Below are 18,857 nucleotides of genomic sequence, written 5' to 3'. Positions count from 1 at the left end.
CCTGAGTTTACTGACCAATTGGTAATGCTTGTTCCCGGGTCAGGGGTGGGGTCGCACCTTGGCCAGTGGTCAGTACTGTCCTGAGTTTACTGACCGATTGGTAATGCTTGTTCCCGGGTCGGGGGGGGCGGGGTCACACCTTGGCCAGTGGTCAGTACTGTCCTGAGTTTACTGACCGATTGGTAATGCTTGTTCCCGGGTCAGGGGGCGGGGTCGCACCTTGGCCAGTGGTCAGTACTGTCCCGAGTTTACTGACCGATTGGTAATGCTTGTTCCCGGGTCAGGGGTGGGGTCGCACCTTGGCCAGTGGTCAGTACTGTCCCGAGTTTACTGACCGATTGGTAATGCTTGTTCCCGGGTCCGGGGTGGGGTCGCACCTTGGCCAGTGGTCAGTACTGTCCCGAGCTTACTGACTGATTGGTACAATGCAGAACAGGTCCTTCTGATAATGAACTGCATCACCCACAGCAACCTACCAATTTAACCCCAGCCTAATCACAGGACAATTTTCAGTGACCAATTAACCTACTAACTGGTCTGTCTTTGGACTGTGGGAGGAAACCTGAGTACCCAGAAGAAATTCATGCCATGTATCAGGAGAACATACAAACTTTCTTACAGAGGACACCAGGATTGAACTCCCACACCTGAGGCACAATAACATCACGCTCCTGTTATCCTGGGGTGGTAACCTGGGCCAGACGGACAAAGGCAGAGAGTCATTCCGGCTGGTTGGTGCAGTCACTTTATGATCGGGTTCAGTTCCCACCGCTGTCCATCAGGAGTTTGTACGTTGTCCCCGTGACCGGGCAGTTCCTTCTGGGTGCTCCGCTTTCCTCACACAGTCCAATGGTGCACAGGCTGCTGGGTTAATTGGCCCCTTGGCATAGAGTGAGTGGTGGAATCTGGGGGGTTGTTGATGGGAACGTGGGAGAGAATATAGTGAGATCTGTGTAAATGGTCAGCACACACTCGATGGGCTGAAGAGCTTGTTGCCGTGCTGTACCTCACTATCATTCCATGACCAAGTTACCCAATAGAGACTTGGTAAATAGGGAGTTTGGCTGGGGGGAGGTAGAGGTTTAAGGAACGGATGAGTGCATTGGCAAGGTGCTAGAAGAAGGGGTGGGATGGGCCGAATGGCCACCTTGCGTGCGGTCACTATCCGTGACGCTGTCCTGCTTTGCTGTGTTGTGTACAGCGGACGAGGAGCAGCTGAACCTGGAGGATCTACTGAGATTCTCCCATCAGGTGGCCACTGGCATGGAGTTCCTGTCCTCCCGAAATGTGAGTATGGCTCAGATAGAGGGAGGGTGCCTGACTACACTCACACACTCACATTCTCCACACTCACACTCACGTACACACTCACATTCTCCACACTCACACTCACACTCACGTTCACACTCACATTCTCCACACTCATACTCACACTCACGTTCACACTCACACTCACGTTCACACTCACATTCTCCATACACACTCACACTCATGTTCACACTCACACTCCCCACACTCACACTCACATTCACACTCACACTCACTTCACACTCACATTCTCCACACGCACACTCACGTACACACTCACACTCTCCACACTCACACTCTCCACACTCACACTCACACTCACACTCACGTTCACACTCACATTCTCCACACTCATACTCACACTCACATTCACACTCACATTCTCCATACACACTCACACTCAAGTTCACACTCACACTCTCCACACTCACACTCATGTTCACAGTCACACTCTCCACACTCACACTCACGTTCACACTCACACTCATGTTCACACTCACACTCTCCACACTCACTCACACTCACACTCACATTCACATTCTCCACACTCACACTCACGTACACACTCAGACTCTCCACACTCACACTCTCCACACTCACACTCACACTCACGTTCACACTCACATTCTCCACACTCATACTCACACTCACATTCACACTCACATTCTCCATACACACTCACACTCATGTTCACACTCACACTCTCCACACTCACACTCACGTTCACACTCACACTCACACTCATGTTCACACTCACACTCTCCACACTCATACTCACACTCACGTTCACACTCACATTGTCCATACACACTCACACTCATGTTCACACTCACACTCTCCACACTCACACTCATGTTCACAGTCACACTCTCCACACTCACACTCACGTTCACACTCACACTCATGTTCACACTCACACTCTCCACACTCACTCACACTCACACTCACATTCACATTCTCCACGGTCTGCAGGTTCTCTCTCTGTCCGCATGGGCTTCCTGCGGTGCACCGGTTTCCTCGCACATCCTCGTGACGTGCGGAGCTGCTGGGTTACCCAGCCACTGTGAATTGTGTGGCTGACAAGTGGCATCTGGGGGCAGTTGGTGTGAATCTGTGCAATTCAGGTTAACCTGCAGGTTGAGTCAGTAGTGAAGAAGGTGAATGCAATGTTGGCATTCATCTAGAGGAATAGCGTATAGGAGCAGGGATGTGATGTTGAGGCTCTATAAGGCGCTGGTAAGACCTCACTTGGAGTACTGTGGGCAGTTTTGATCTCCTTATTTAAGAAAGGATGTGCTGACGTTGCAGAGGGCACAGAGAAGATTCACTAGAATGATTCTGGGAATGAGAGGGTTAACATATGAGGAACGTTTGTCCGCTCTTGGACTGTATTCCTTGGAGTTTAGAAGAACGAGGGGGGACCTCATAGAAACATTTCGAATGTTGAAAGGCATGGACAGAGTGGATGTGGCAAAGTTGTTTCCCATGATGGGGGAGTCTAGTATGAGAGGGCATGACTTAAGGATTGAAGGGCGCCCTTTCAGAACAGAAATGCGAAGAAATTTTTTTAGTCAGAGGGTGGTGAATCGATGGAATTTGTTGCCACGGGCAGCAGTGGAGGCCAAGTCATTGGGTGTATTTAAGGCAGAGATTGATAGGTATCTGAGTAGCCAGGGCATCAAAGGTTATGGTGAGAAGGCAGGGGAGTCGGACTAAATGGGAGAATGGATCAGCTCATTATAAAATGGCAGAGCAGACTCGATGGGCCGAATGGCCTACTTCTGCTCCTTTGTCTTATGGTCAATTCGTTGCTACAGATGGCAGTGGAGGCCAAGTTACTGGGCACACTTAAAGGCGGAGGCTGATAGGTTCTTGATTGGTCAGAGTGTCAAAGGTTACGGGGAGAAGGCAGGAGAATGGGGTTGAGAGGGATAATAAATCAGCCATGATGGAATGGAGGAGCAGACTCGATGGGCAGAATGGCCTCATTCTGCCCCTGTATGTTATGGTCTAATTTGGAGAGAAAGATATCGGATGGGTGACAGTGGTGTTTGATTATCAGTACATACTCGATGGGCCAAAGGGCCTGTTTGTGAGCCAAAAGACTCCGCAGCGCTGAAGGCTGGTTATCTGGTGAGTCATGAGGCTGTGGAGGACCGAGGGATAGTGAGATCAGGCCAGGGATACTGACTACTGGACCGGATCTGATTACAGTGCATCCATCGAGACGTGGCTGCCAGGAACGTCCTGCTCTCACAGGGCCGAGTGGCCAAGATCTGCGACTTCGGTTTGGCGAGGGACATCATGAACGACTCCAACTACGTGGTGAAGGGCAACGTGAGTTCTGAGACTGGGCAGCCGCTGAATCAGCTCTCTGTCCGCCGCTGTCAGCCTCCCCCCAACCCCCCGGTCCTTCCCACCCACCTCCTGTCCTGTCCCAATAGCTCATGTCCAGTATGTCCAGTACAGACTAAACTTGCCATTAGTCTGGGCAACCATCTTCAGTATCTAAACACTCTCCGTTCCACCAGTGATCACCCATCCCATCTACTCTGCCCATTCCCTTCCCGCTCTCTCCTCCCTCCCCACTCTCCCCTCTTCTCTCATCTTTCCTTTCCCCTCACTACCCCTCCTCCCCTCTCCCCACCCTCTTTCCTCCCCTCCCCATCGCGGACACTCTCCGCAGTGCCCCTGCTGCCGTCCCGGGCCAGTGTTACTGACTCTGCTCCCTCCCCAGGCTCGCCTGCCTGTGAAGTGGATGGCCCCGGAGAGCATCTTCGACTGCGTCTACACGGTGCAGAGCGACGTCTGGTCGTACGGCATCCTCCTGTGGGAGATCTTCTCTCTGGGTAAACAGCCTGCACTGCTGCTGGCACACACAGTCTCCCTCAGACACACGCCCTCGCACGCACTCTCTCACACTCACACATCATTCTGTACACCCTCTCACACACAGACACACACTCACACACACCATTCTGAATACATGTGCACACATACACTATCAGACACACATAGCCACACGCACCATTTTGTGTATACACACACCACACACACACACACAGACACACACACACAGACACACACACACACACACACACACACACACACACAGAAACTTCCCTGAGCAGTGTGACAAACAGTGTGTGTTCCCACTGCAGGTTCGAGCCCGTACCCGGGAGTTCCGGTAGACAGCACCTTCTACAAGCTGATCAGATCAGGTTTTCAGATGGGACGACCAGCGACCGCCCCTCCTGAGCTGTAAGCCAGTCAGTCCATGGGGCGGGGAGGGATGAGGCAAAGGAAGGGATTCATTGGGAATGGTGGGGCGGGGAGGGATGAGGCAATGGGAACGGTGGGGCGGGGAGGGATGAGACAGTGATCTGGGCAGTGGGAGGGATTCATTGGGAACTCTCCAATAAAACTGGACCGGGGAACGGCTTCTGAACGGCTCGGTACAGGTGGGAAGTGCACGGGCTGAACCCTCAGGACTCCCATCACACCGGCTCTGAGAGCAGTATCCAGGGGCCCATATCTGAGTCCTGCCTGTTCCCTATCCTGGAGATCACCATCTCCAACAGCACTAATGAAGGTTTGGAACAAATTCACTTTTTTAAAAACTCTGGTAGTTGAGACGTTTAATGCTGCCATTTATTTCAGCTCAGCAGCCCTGAGGCAGTCTTTCCCATCTTCTTGGTGCATCCCTCCTCTCCCAGGGATGAGCTCTTCGGAGCTTCTGTTGGCGTTCCTCTAGCCCCAGGTCTTCACGGGATGGGCTACCAGCCCCATGACCAAACCTCCTTTTGCAGTCGGGCTTGGGACTGACAAGGGTAGTTACAAGGCTGCCACAAATCTGTGGTAAAAGAAACACAAAATCCCCCACATTTTTCAGCAGGGAACTGGTCGGAATTCTGCACGGAACTCCAGATCATGGGTCATTTGGTTGACCGGTGGGGACAGTCTGAGAATGTAGATGAGCTGATCAATTGGACAGTCTGAGGGTGTAGATGAGCTGATCTATTGGACAGTCTGAGGGTGTAGATGAACTGATCTATTGGACAGTCTGAGGGTGTAGATGAACTGATCTATTGGACAGTCTGAGGGTGTAGATGAGCTGATCAATTGGACAGTCTGAGGGTGTAGATGAGCTGATCAATTGGACAGTCTGAGGGTGTAGATGAGCTGATCAATTGGACAATCTGAGGGTGTAGATGAGCTGATCTATTGGACAGTCTGAGGGTGTAGATGAGCTGATCTATTGGACAGTCTGAGGGTGTAGATGAGCTGATCAATTGGACAGTCTGAGGATGTAGATGAACCGATCTATTGGACAGTCTGAGGGTGTAGATGAGCTGATCAATTGGACAGTCTGAGGGTGTAGATGAGCTGATCAATTGGACAGTCTGAGGGTGTAGATGAGCTGATCAATTGGACAGTCTGAGGGTGTAGATGAGCTGATCTATTGGACAGTCTGAGGGAGTAGATGAGCTGATCAATTGGACAGTCTGAGGGTGTAGATGAGCTGATCAATTGGACAGTCTGAGGGTGTAGATGAGCTGATCAATTGGACAGTCTGAGGGTGTAGATGAGCTGATCTATTGGACAGTCTGAGGGTGTAGATGAGCTGATCAATTGGACAGTCTGAGGGTGTAGATGAGCTGATCAATTGGACAGTCTGCCTTTTACATTGCAACTCATCTTGTTGACTGCAATTTACCCTATCAATAGCCTCCCCACACTGCACATTGCCCCTCTGTTTGTAAACCAGCTACCTCATCTTCATCACTATTATCTGCCTTTCCTACGATACTTCTTGCATTGAAATATAAGCAGCTCAGGACACTTGTCACACCAGTTAGGAATCAAAAGGTGTCCTGCACCTTGCGTGTAACTACATCTCTGTATGTCCTGTCTATCACCTCCCATCCTCCCAAACGGTCCCACCTTTCGAGAATGGGACTTTGAGAGACTCTCAGATTGCCACACGGATGATAGAAACACGGAGAGTAGTTTAAAAAGTCGACATGTCATCTTGGGCCAAAAAGCCTTTACTGTCCTGTTTTCTATGTTTAATGGTCTGAGGTAAGTTGATAGATAGGAAAGGTTTAAAGATAAATAATAAATATTAGTTTTATTTGCCACACGCAAAGCATAAAATCATACAGCGAAATGCTTCATTTGCGTCAGCGACCTGCACGGTCCAAGGATCGGGTACTGAGCCGAACCGTCGGCTGTTTACTTCTTTCCAAGATGCTGCCCGGCCCGCTGCCTTGCCTGGCCCCCTGCCCGGCCCGCTGCCTTGCCTGGCCCCCTGCCCGGCCCGCTGCCTTGCCTGGCCCCCTGCCCGGCCCGCTGCCTTGCCTGGCCCGCTACCCGGCCCGCTGCCTTGCCTGGCCCCCTGCCCGGCCCGCTGCCTTGCCTGGCCCACTGCCTTGCCTGGCCCCCTGCCTGGCCCGCTGCCTTGCCTGGCCTGCTACCCGGCCCGCTGCCCGCTGCCTGGTGTGTTGCTTGGATTTCCAGCATCTGCAGGTTTTCCATTGTTTGCATTCCAAGGATGCGCTGGGGCAGCCCACCAATATGTCATGCCCATAACTCACAAAGCCGAATCCATACGTCTTCGGAATGTAGGAGAAATCTGGAGCAAGGAAACCCACACGTCACAGGGAGAACCAGAGTTCATTCTGATTTTTTTTTATCAGCTGCATGGACCAACCACAGCTCTGAACAGGAAAATTTTGAACGGCCTGAAAACTGCACCGAACTTTCATAAAACGTTAGATAAAATAAAATTCCATGTGCGCAGCAACGAAGGCTGTGTGTGTGGGAGCATTTCAGTGTGTGGCCGTTCACCCGAGAGGGAACAGTGAAGAGAGCGTACAAACTCCAGCGGCAGGAGGTGAACCTCAATCATTGGCGCTGAGGGAAATGGGCTTCACACGCAAAAAAGGAAAGGGATTGGTGTAGAAGGGCATCTTTGTTGCAGTGAAGGGCCTGTTTCTGTGTGGACTCCATGATCTATGGTGTGGCTGAACCCTGGGTGCAGGGCGACAGTGCCCAGAGGCCCACAACTTTGGAGATTTGACGCCGGGGTCTGGGAGAGCTGTGACATCCAGGCCGAGGTGCTGCCTGACCTTGACCTGGGAGACAGGGTCTTGCAGTCATGAAACAGGGGAGATGACCCATGCCTACCTCTGACCTTTGAACTTTGTTCCCCAGCTACGACATCATGACCCAGTGCTGGAGATTGGAAGCCACTGAGAGGCCGTCCTTTAGTCAGATTGTGAGACTGATCGGGAAGCAGATGGTGCAGTTCTGTGAACAGGTTCTCTTTAACTCATTATCTCGTGTTCTTGTTATTTATTGCTATTTATCTGTATTTGCATTTGCAGTTTGTTGTCTTCTGCACTCTGGTTGATCTTTCATTGATCCTGGTAGCGTTCCAATGCTATCGATTTGCTGAGTATGCCCGCAATAAAATGAACCTCAGGGTTTTATATGGTAATAAAATGTACTTTGATTGTATTCAGGAGAGGGCATGGGGAGAGGTCAAGGGGCAAGGAATCAGAATCAGGTTTATTACCATTCCATTGGATGGCGGGGTGGAGGTGCCAGCCAGAGGTCACGGTACACATTGGTACCGATGACCCAGGCAGGAAAAGGGAGGAGGTCCTGAAAGCAGACTACAGGGAGTTGGGGAGGAAGCTGAGAAGCAGGACCTCAAGGGTAGTAATCTCGGGATTGCTGCCTGTGCCATGTGACAGTGAGGATAGGAACAGAATGAGGTGGCAGATAAATGTGTGGCTGAAGGATTGGAGCAGGGGGCAGGGATTCAGATTTCTGAATAATTGGGTCCTCTTTTGGGGCAGATGGGACCTGTACAAAAGGGACAGGTTGTACTTGAATCCGAGGGAGACCAATATCGTTGTGGGCAGGTTCACTAGAGCTGTTGGGAGTGATTTAAACTACTATGGCAGGGGGATGGGAACGAGTGTGATAGAGCTGAGGATGAGCCAGCAGGTTTACAAGTAGATGATGGATGTAACATGAATGGAAAGAAGGACAAGCCAATGACTGAGTACAAATGCAGGCAGAGCAAAGAGTTAAATTGTACCACAGAGGCAAGATTCAAAAGGGTGAAGAATGCAGGACTGTACTGAAGGTACGTAGCATTTGGAATAAGGTGGACGAACTTGTGGTGCAATTAGATATTGGTCATTATGATGTTGTGGGCATCACTGAGCTGTGGTTGAAAGAAGTCCATTGTTGGGAGCTTAATATCGAAGGATATGCTTTGTATCGTAAGGACAGGCAGGAAGGCACAGGCGGTGGTGTGGCTCTGTTGGTAAGAGATGGAATTACATCTTTAGAAGGAGGTAACGTAGGGTCAGAGAATGTTGAATCTTTGTGAGAAACTGTAAAGGTTGTAAAAGCCATTATGGAAATGTCAGATGAATTTAATGAGTACTTTGCTTCAGTGTTCACTGTGGAAGACACTAGCAGTGTGCCAGTGGTCTGTATGTGTCAGAGAGCAGGAGTGAGTGCCATTGCTATTTCAAGGAAAAAGTGCCAGGCAAACTGAAATGTCTTGAGGTGGATAAGTCACCTGGACCAGATGGACTACATCCCAGAGTCCTGAGAGAGGTTGCTGAAAAGATAACAGATGCATTGGTCATGATCTTTCAAGAATCACTTGATTCTGGTATGGTCCCAGAGGACTGAAAAATTGCAAATGTCACTCCATTCTTTAAGAAAGGAGGAAGGCAAAAGAAAGGTTAAAAAAACTATTTGCATCTTTGCATCCATCAATGGGGACAGGAGAGGTTCTGGAGGATTGGAGGGTTGCAGATGTTGTTCCCTTATTCAAGAAAGGGAATAGAGATAGCCCAGGAAATTATAGACCAGTGAGTCTGACTTCAGTGGTTGGTAAGTTGATGAAAAACATCCTGAGAGGCAGAATTTATGAACACTTGGAGAGGCATAATGTGATTAGGAATAGTCAGCATGGCTTTGTCAAAGGCAGGTTGTGCCTTAAAAGCCTTATTGAATTTTTTGAGGATGTGACTAAACACATTGATGAAGGTAGAGCAGTAGATATAGTGTATATGTATTTCAGCAAGGCATTTGACAAAGTACCCCATGCAAGGCTTATCGAGAAAGTAAGGAGACATGGGATCCAAGGGTTCTTGTTTTGTGGATCCAGAACTGGCTTGCCCACAGAAGGCAAAGAGTGGTTGTAGACAGGTCATATTCTGCATGGAGGTCGGTGACCAGTGTGTGCCTCAGGGATCTGTTCTGGGACCTCTTCTCTTCATAAATGACATGGATGAGGAAGTGGAGGGATGGGTTAGTAAATTTGCTGATGACACAAAGGTTGGGGGTGTTGTGGATAGTGTTGAGGGCTGTCAGAGGTTACAGCGGGACATCGATAGGACACAAATCTGTGCTGAGAAGTGGCAGATGGAGTTCAACCCAGATAAGTGTAAAGTGTTCATTTTGATAGGTCAAATACAATGGCAGAATATAGTATTAATGGTAAGACTCTTGGCAGTGTGGAGGATCAGAGGGATCTTGGGGTCCGAGTTCGTAGGACATTCAAAGCAGCTGCGCAGGTTGACTCTGTGGTTAAGAAGGCATACAGTGTATTGGCCTTCATCAATCGTGGGATTGAGTTTAGGAGCTGAGAGGTAATGTTGCAGCTATATAAGACCCTGGTCAGACCCCACTTGGAGTACTGTGCTCAGTTCTGGTCACCTCACTACAGGAAGGATGTGGAAACTATAGAAAGGGTGCAGAGGAGATTTACAAGGATGTTGCCTGGATTGGGGAGCATGCCTTATGAGAATAGGTTTAGTGAACTTGGCCTTTTCTCCTTAGAACGGCAAAGGATGAGAGGTGATCTGATAGAGGTATATAAGATGATGAGAGGCATTGATCATGTGGATAATCAGAGGCTCTTTCCTAGGGCTGAAATGGCTAACATGAGAGGGCACAGTTTTAAGGTGCTTGGAAGTAGGTACAGAGGAGATGTTAGGGGTAAGTTTTTTACGCAGAGAGTGGTGAGCATGTGGAATGGGCTGCCAGCGACGGTGGTGCAGGAGATTACAATAGGGTCTTTTAAGAGACTCCTGGATAGGTGTATGGTACCTATGCAGAACTCCACGCAAATATCCCCTGAACATTTGCCACATTTCTTCCTTACATTTCTCTGAGAATATCTGTTTCAAATTTATGCTTCTCGAGTTCCTGCCTGATAGCTTCATATTTCCCCTTACTCCAATTAAAAGCTTTTCTAAATTGTCTGTTCCTATCCCTCTCCAATGCTATGGTAAGAGAGATAGAATTGTGATCACTATCTCCAAAATGCTCTCCCACTGAGAGACCTGACACCTGACCAGGTTCATTTCCCAATACCAAATCAAGTACAGCCTCTCCTCTTGTAGGCTTATTTACATATTGTGTCAAGAAACCTTCCTGAACACACCTAACAAACCCAACCCCATCTAAACCCCTCGCTCTAGGGAGATGCCAATCGATATTTGGGAAGTTAAAATCTCCCACCACGACAACCCTGTTATTATTACACTTTTCCAGAATCTGTCTCCCTAACTGCTCCTCAATGTCCCTGTTACTATTGGGTGGTGTATAAAGAACACCCAGTAGAGTTATTGACCCCTTCCTATTCCTAACTTCCACCCACAGAGACTCCGTAGACAATCCCTCCATGACTTCCTCCTTTTCTACAGCTGTGACACTATCTCTGATCAACAGTGCCATGCCCCCACCTCTTTTGCCTCCCTCCCTGTCCTTTCTGAAACATGTAAAACCCGGCATTCAAAGTAACCATTCCTGCCCCTGAGCCATCCAAGTCTCGGTAATGGACACCACATCATAGCTCCAAGTACTGATCCACGTTCTGAGCTCATCCGCTTTGTTCATAATACTCCTTGCATTAAAATAGACACATCTCAAACCATGTCTGAGCGTGTACCTTCTTGATCACCTGCCTATCCTCCCTCTCGCACTGCCTCCAAGCTTTCCCTATTTGTGAGCCAACCACCTCTTCCTCCGTCTCTTCAGTTTGGTTCCCACCCCCCAGCAATTCTAGTTTAAACTCTCCCTAATAGCCTTAGCAAACCTCCCTGCCGGGATATTGGTTCCCCTGGGATTCAAGTGCAACCCATCCTTTTTGTACAGGTCACACCTACCCCAAAATATGTCCCAATGATCCAGAAATTTGAATCCCTGCCCCCTGCTCCAATCCTTCAGTCACACATTTATCCTCCACCTCACTCTATTCCTATACTCACTGTCACATGGCACAGGCAGTAATCCTGAAATGACTACCTTTGTCATCCTGCTTCTCAACTTCCTTCCTAACTTCCTGTAGTCTGCTTTCAGGAGATAATGCTGAGGCTTTGTAATACAGTAGTCGGGCCACACTTGCAGTATTGTTAACAGTTTCGGGCTCCAGATCTCAGAAGGGAGGTGTTGTCATTGGAGAGAGTCCAGAGGAGGTACACGAGGATGAAGGGGTTAACATATGAGGAGAATTTGGCAGCTTTGGGCCTGTACTCACTGGAATTTAGAAGATTGGGGATCTCATTGAAACCTACCGAATGTTGAAAGTACTAGATAAGGTGGACGTGGATAGACATGTCAGAATGGGAATGGGATGTGGTATTAAAATATGTGGCCACTCCTCTACTGTAAAGATGAAGCCACACTCAGGTTGGAGGAACAACACCTTATATTCCGTCTGGGTAGCCTCCAACCTGATGGCATGAACATTGACTTCTCTAACTTCCGCTAATGCCCCACCTCCCCCTCGTACCCCATCCGTTATTCATTTATATACACACATTCTTTTTCTCTCTCTCCTTTTTCTCCCTCTGTCCCTCTGACTATACCCCTTGCCCATCCTCTGGGTTCCCCCCCCCTTTTCCTTCTCCCCGGACCTCATGTCCCATGATCCTCTCGTATCCCTTTTGCCAATCACCTGTCCAGCTCTTGGCTCCATCCCTCCCCCTCCTGTCTTCTCCTATCATTTTGGATCTCCCCCTCCCCCTCCCACTTTCAAACCTCTTACTAGCTCTTCCTTCAGTTAGTCCTGACAAAGGGTCTCGGCCCAACACGTCGACTGTACCTCCTCCTAGAGACGCTGTCTGGCCTGCTGATTTCACCAGCAACTTTGATGTGTGTTGCTTAAAAGACCCAGATCACCTCAGTCTCAGGAACACAACAAGAAAAAACACTCCCTTCACTGGACGTCGCTCATTCCAAAGCCCCCGTTATCTCTAGCCATAACCCAAACACTGCTGCTGCAGAGAAACCATCACATTAGCAGTGAAACCTTTCCCAGGACTTTACACCTAAGGAGCAGAGAATACACAAGAGATTCTGCAGAATTTGGAAACACACACAAAATGCTGGAGGAACCCAGTAGATCAGGCAGCAGCTATGGAGGGGAATAAACAGTCGACATTTCGGGTCGAAACCATCCATCAGGACTGGAAGGAAGGGGAACAATAAGAAGGTAGGTGGAGGGGAAGGAGTACAAGCCAGTAGGTCCTAAGGAAACATTGTCCGTTTATTCCCCTACGTAGATTCTGCCTGATCTGTTGAGTTCCCTCAGCATTTTGTGTGCAAAGCAGAATTAGGCAAGTCAACCCATCAAATCTGCTCTACCATTCCATCGTGACTGATTTATTATCCCTCTACACCATTCTCCGGTCTTCTTGCTGTAACCTTTGATTCCCTGACTAATTAAGAACCTATAAACCTCTGCTTTAAATGTACCAATGACTGGTCTTCACAGCTGTCCGTGGCAATGAATTCCACTGATTCGCCACCCTCTGGCTGAAGAAATTCCACCTCATCTCTGTTCTAAAGTGACATCCTTCTATTCTGAGGCTTTGCCCTCTGGACCTAGACTCCCTCCCTATTGGAACATCCTCTCCACATCCACTCTATCCAGGCCTCCAGCATTCCTGGAGTTTCTCCAGCATTTTGCTACATTGGTTCTCTGTCCCTTGTTCTGTGGATTTGAGCTCCAGCTCACTTTTTAATGTATATTATTTCTGGTTTTTTTGAATGGTTTTTAAATCTATTCAATATATGTATACTGTAATTGATTTATTTTGTTTCTTCTGCATTGTGTATTGCATTGAACTGCTGCTGCTAAGTTAACACATTTCATGTCACGTGCCGGTGATAATAAACCTGATTCTGATTCTGCTCTAATGCTGGAAATCCTCAAGTCCAAGTTCGTTGTCATTTGACTGTACATTTATACAAGCAAACAAAACAACGTTCCTCTCGACCTTGGTGCACCCCACAAAATAAATATATCACAAACAGCACATTAACCAAAATTTCACCACAAACACGTTAATAAAATCTCATACAGAATGCAAGTGGTGCACAGCACAGGTAGAGAGCTCGCTGGCTTTGTGACAAGCCCTCGGTGGTGACAAGCCCTCGGTGGTGGCAAGGCGTCCAGCAGGTCAGCCAGTCGGTGTTTCCGATCCGAGCCCCTTCATCAGAACTTTGAAACAAAGAAGCAGCTTTGTGTTCAGTAGGAGGGAGAGGCATGGGTAGAAAAGATTAAAGGTTGGCTTTATTTGTCACATGTACGTTGAAACATCAAAGGCACAGTGAAATCCGTCACTTGTGTCAATCACCAACACGGACTGAGGATGTGTTAAGGGCAGCCCACAGGTGTCACCACGCTACTGGCACTGACGAAGCACGCCCACAACTTGGTAACCTACTAACCGGTGTGTCTTTGGAATGTGGGAGGAAACCAGAGAATCCAGAGGAAACCTACATGGTCACAGGGAGAACATACAAACACCTCACAGACAGCAGCGGGAATTGAACCGTGATCCTAGAGTTACACCAGCCACTATCGTGATAGAACAAGGTCAGATGGCTCAGTGGGGAGCAGTTGCAACACTTTATTGCATGGAGAGGGGATTTGAGAGGGTGTAGAGGGGATTTACCAGGACGCTGCCTGGATTAGAGAGGGTGCAGAGGGGATTTACCAGGATGCTGTCTGGATCAGAGAGGGTGCAGAGGAGATTTACCAGGATGCTGCCTGGATTAGAGAGGGTGCAGAGGAGGTTTATCAGGACGCTGCCTGGATTAGAGAGGGTGCAGAGGAGATTTACCAGGATGCTGCCTGGATCAGAGAGGGTGCAGAGGGGATTTACCAGGATGCTGTCTGGATCAGGGAGGGTGCAGAGGGGATTTACCAGGATGCTGCCTGGATTAGAGAGGGTGCAGAGGAGGTTTATCAGGACGCTGCCTGGATTAGAGAAGGTGCAGAGGAGATTTACCAGGATGCTGCCTGGATCAGAGAGGGTGCAGAGGAGATTTACCAGGATGCTGCCTGGATTAGAGAGGGTGCAGAGGAGATTTACCAGGATGCTGCCTGGATTAGACAGCATGTTTTATGAGGATAGGTTGAGCAAGCTGGGATTTTTCTCTGTGGAGTGAAGGAGGATGAGAGGTGACTTGATAGAGGTGTACAAGATGTTAAGATGTACAGTATCCCAATTTGGAAATGCTGATACGATGGGGCAGGGCATGGCAATTCATGTGACACTATTATAGCTCAGGGTATTGGAGTTCCGAGTTCAATTGTGAGTTCATATCACTGGGGAGTTGTCTACCGGCCACCGAATTAATAACATGACAGTGGCACAGGCAATAAACAGAGAAATATCTGAGGCATGTAAAAATGGAACAGCTGTTATCATGGGGGATTTTAACTTGCACATAGATTGGGGAAATTAAGTTGGTCAAGGTAGAGTCTTGAGGAGGACTTCATAGAATGTGTCTGTGATGGCTTTCTTGAACAACATGTTATGTTCCTGAAACTACAAGGGAACATGCTGTCTTAGATCTGGTCCTATGCAATGAGACAGGTAAAATTAATGATCTTGTAGTTAGGGATCCTCTTGGAAAGAGTGATCACAGTATGACTGAGTTTCTCGTACAAATGGAGGGTGCAATATTTCGATCTACAAGGAGTGATTGATAAGTTTGTGGCCCAAGGTAGACGGAATCAATTTGAGAAAACCTAGCACATTTATTTTTCAACATAGTCCCCTCCTACATGTACACACTTAGTCCAGCGGTCGTGGAGCATACGGATCCCTTCTTTATAGAAGTGGTCCACAGCCGGGGTGATTGATAAGTTCATGGCCTAAGGTAGAAGGAGATGAGTTATACAGCTCTCGTTACATGCACGTGCAGTTCAACTCTAGGTGAAAATGTGGAAAGTTTGAAGTTTCTCCTCATCTCTCTCTACCTTAGGCCACGAACTTATCAATCACCCCTGCTGTGGACCACTGCTGGAGGTCCAAGACGCCGACTTCTACAAAGAAGGGATCCATATGCTCCACGACCATTGGACTAAATGTGTAAATGTAGGAAAAATAAATGTGCTAGGTTTTCTAAAATTGACTCCTTCTACCTTAGGCCACGAACTTATCAATCACCCCTCGTAAAACCAGTGTATTATGCCTAAACAATGGAGGCGCCAATGAGGGAGGATTTGGCTAGTGTAGACTGGGAATACAGGCTATATCATGAGACGGTTGAGGAACAGTGGAAGATTTTCAAAGAGATTTTTCACAGTGCTCAAAAAAGTATATTCCATTAAAAGCAAGGACAGAAAGGTGGAGAGAGCCAGTATGGATAATTAAGGAAATAAAAGAAGGCATTAAACTAAAAGCTTGTGTGTACAAAGTTGCCAAGATTAGTGGGAGTTAAGGGTTATGGGGAAAAGGCAGGTAGGTGGAGATGAGTCCATGGCCAGATCAGCCATGATCTTATTGAATGGCGGAGAAGTCTCTGTGGGCCAGATGGCCAACACCTGCTCCTGTTTCTGATGTTCCTATGCTCTGTTCGGTAATTCTGATGTCCTCTGCAAGAAGTTTCTACGTTCCTTCCCATGACCTGCAAATGCTCTGGTTTCCTCCCACAGTCCAAAGACGTAGCAGTCAGGAGGTTAACTGGTCATTGTGAATAGTCCTGTGGTTCGGCTGGGGTTGAACTGGGATCTGTAAAGGGCCGGGAGGGCCTGGTCTGGGGTTAAACTGGGGGCTGCAAAGGGCCAGGAGGGCCTGGTCTGGGGTTAAACTGGGGGCTGCAAAGGGCCGGAAGGGCCTGGTCTGGGGTTAAACTGGGGGCTGCAAAGGGCCAGGAGGGCCTGGTCTGGGGTTAAACTGGAGGCTGCAAAGGGCCAGAAGGCCTGGTCTGGGGTTACACTGGGGGCTGCAAAGGGCCAGAAGGCCTGGTCTGGGGTTAAACTGGAGGCTGCAAAGGGCCAGGAGGGCCTGGTCTGGGGTTAAACTGGAGGCTGCAAAGGGCCGGGAGGGCCTGGTCTGGGGTTAAACTGGGGGCTGCAAAGGGCCGGACAGCCTGGTCTGGGGTTAAACTGTGGGCTGCAAAGGGCCGGGAGGGCCTGGTCTGGGGTTAAACTGGGATCTGCAAAGGGCCGGGAGGGCCTGGTCTGGGGTTAAACTGGGATCTGCAAAGGGCCGGGAGGGCCTGGTCTGGGGTTAAACTGGGGGCTGCAAAGGGCCGGACGGCCTGGTCTGGGGTTAAACTGGGGGCTGCAAAGGGCCGGGAGGGCCTGGTCTGGGGTTAAAGTTTGGCACAACACAACGCAGTGGGTGCGTGCTGTCTTGTTCTATGTTCCGTGTCTATTGGTCCTTTTCCTGCCGAAACCCGACGAGTGCTGTTTCTGATGCTGTGTTTCTCTGCAGGACTACACCAACCTGTCGAGAGACAATGATCCGGATTCTCCTCGCTGTCACTCTCCCATTCACAAAGGGGATGAGGTTGGTGCAGACACCGTCCCACTCATCAACCCCTACAACAAGATGTGAGGCCGGGGAAGTGGGTATTTTTCTCTCGGTGTCCGAGAGAGCTCAAAGACGGCACAATGTCTGCATGCTGAGTCTCTGCTTTGCCTTCTCCTAATCAATGCTTCATGCTGTGACCACTGACTCAAATAACACAGGGGTTAGAGCTGTGCTGGGGGTCTCTGGGAGGGTTAGAGCTGTGCTGGGGGTCTCTGGGAGGGTTAGAGATGTAGTGGGGGTCTCTGGAAAGGTTAGAGACGTGCTGGGGGTCTCTGGGAGGTTTAGAGACATGCTGGGGGGGGTCTCTGGGAGTGTTAGCGCTGTGCTGGGGGTTTCTGGGAGGGTCAGAGACATGCTGGGGGTCTCTGGGAGGGTTACTACAAGGGTGTGGGAAATGAGAGCATGATGGAAGAGGGGTGGAAGGGTGAGAGAGGGAGAGTGGGAGGTGGGAGTGGGTGGGGGTGGGAGGGATGAGGGTGGGGAAGGGAAGTGGGAGGTGCAAGAGGTGAGGGTGGGTTGTATGAGGAGGGGTGCGAGGGTGAGTGGGGTGTGTGGGAGGGGGCAGGGTTTTCTAATGAATTCACCAGGTCTGCAGGGTTTTGGGACTGAACTGGAAGCTGCGGGCAATGCCTTTGTCTCATTGCTGCCACAGGCTGGGGCTTAACCCCCTGTGAAACCCATTCATTCATTTACAATTGGGAGGTGCGGAGTCCTGAATGCTGCTTTTTAAACAAAGTAATTAGAGTTCTAACATTCAAGCGATCATCTATATGTAAATGCTTCCCCTCCCAGCTCACGTTTAAGGCCTTGTCCCTTACATGCTGAGCTGTGGAGAGATGGGGGGGGTGTTGGTGACTGGGAACCATGTTTGTTTGTTAGGCCACACTCTCCTCTGGGAGATTCATTTATTATTTGGAGATGTAGCACAGTAGCAGGCCACCCCGGCCCAATGATCTCCCAATTACATCCACCTAACCCTCTATTTTAGGAATGTGGGAGGAAACCAGAGCATCCGGAGGAAATATACATGGTCTCGGGGGGAACGTAAACCTCTTTACAGTCAGCAGCGGTCACTGGTACGGTAAAGCACTGTGCTAACCACTCCAGTGCCGAACCGGCCCCAGATCCCATGGAATTTCCCTGGATGTCTCTGAATTGGGGAAAAATGTGTTTCCACGGTGACTGAGATGCCATTAATACATTTTAAAGGTTTCTGTTAACCCCTGACCCTTGCCCCAGGGGATTAATGGCAGCTAGAACATACAACGGTACAGTATAGTACTGGCCCTTCAGCCCATGATGTTGTGCTGACCTCTTAACCAAGATCAATCTGTCACTTAGACCTCCATGTTTCTGTATCCATGTGCCTAGCTAAATGTCCCTAACAACCACTATCCTAGCAAGGCGTTCGTTCCACACACCCACCACTCTCAGTGTAAAAAACCTACCACTGATGCCCCCCTCCCCCGAATACTTCCCTCCAATCACCTTAAAATTATGCCCCTTTATATTAGCCATTTCCGCCCTGGGGAAAAGTCTCTGGCTGTCCACTTGAACTATGCGTCTTATTATCTTGTACACCTCTATCAAATCACCTCTGAACCTCTCTTGTTTCACTGTGTTTTGACAACTCTCGTTCCCTTCAGGGGTTTTAGACATAGGAGCAGAATTAGG

The 18,857-nt window shown here is 49.2% G+C and overlaps 1 protein-coding gene across 1 annotated transcript in view; it reads left to right on the top strand.

The window, feature by feature from the left end:
• Window positions 1-17,469, top strand: part of LOC134348845 (macrophage colony-stimulating factor 1 receptor-like) — a 111,633-nt gene extending 94,164 nt beyond the window's left edge. The window contains exons 12-17 of the mRNA XM_063052626.1: window positions 1,202-1,287; window positions 3,523-3,645; window positions 4,046-4,157; window positions 4,470-4,569; window positions 7,525-7,630; window positions 17,085-17,469. Of these exons, the coding sequence (XP_062908696.1) occupies window positions 1,202-1,287; window positions 3,523-3,645; window positions 4,046-4,157; window positions 4,470-4,569; window positions 7,525-7,630; window positions 17,085-17,207 (650 nt within the window). The 3' untranslated portion in view covers window positions 17,208-17,469. The remainder of the gene's footprint in view (window positions 1-1,201; window positions 1,288-3,522; window positions 3,646-4,045; window positions 4,158-4,469; window positions 4,570-7,524; window positions 7,631-17,084) is intronic.
• Window positions 17,470-18,857: the final 1,388 nt, after the last annotated feature.

This window comes from Mobula hypostoma, chromosome 7 (assembly GCF_963921235.1).
Source record: "Mobula hypostoma chromosome 7, sMobHyp1.1, whole genome shotgun sequence".
In the NCBI taxonomy this organism is placed as follows: domain Eukaryota; kingdom Metazoa; phylum Chordata; class Chondrichthyes; order Myliobatiformes; family Myliobatidae; genus Mobula; species Mobula hypostoma.
The sequence above is the reverse complement of the archived record's forward strand: the minus strand, read 5'-3'. Positions and strand labels throughout refer to the sequence as shown.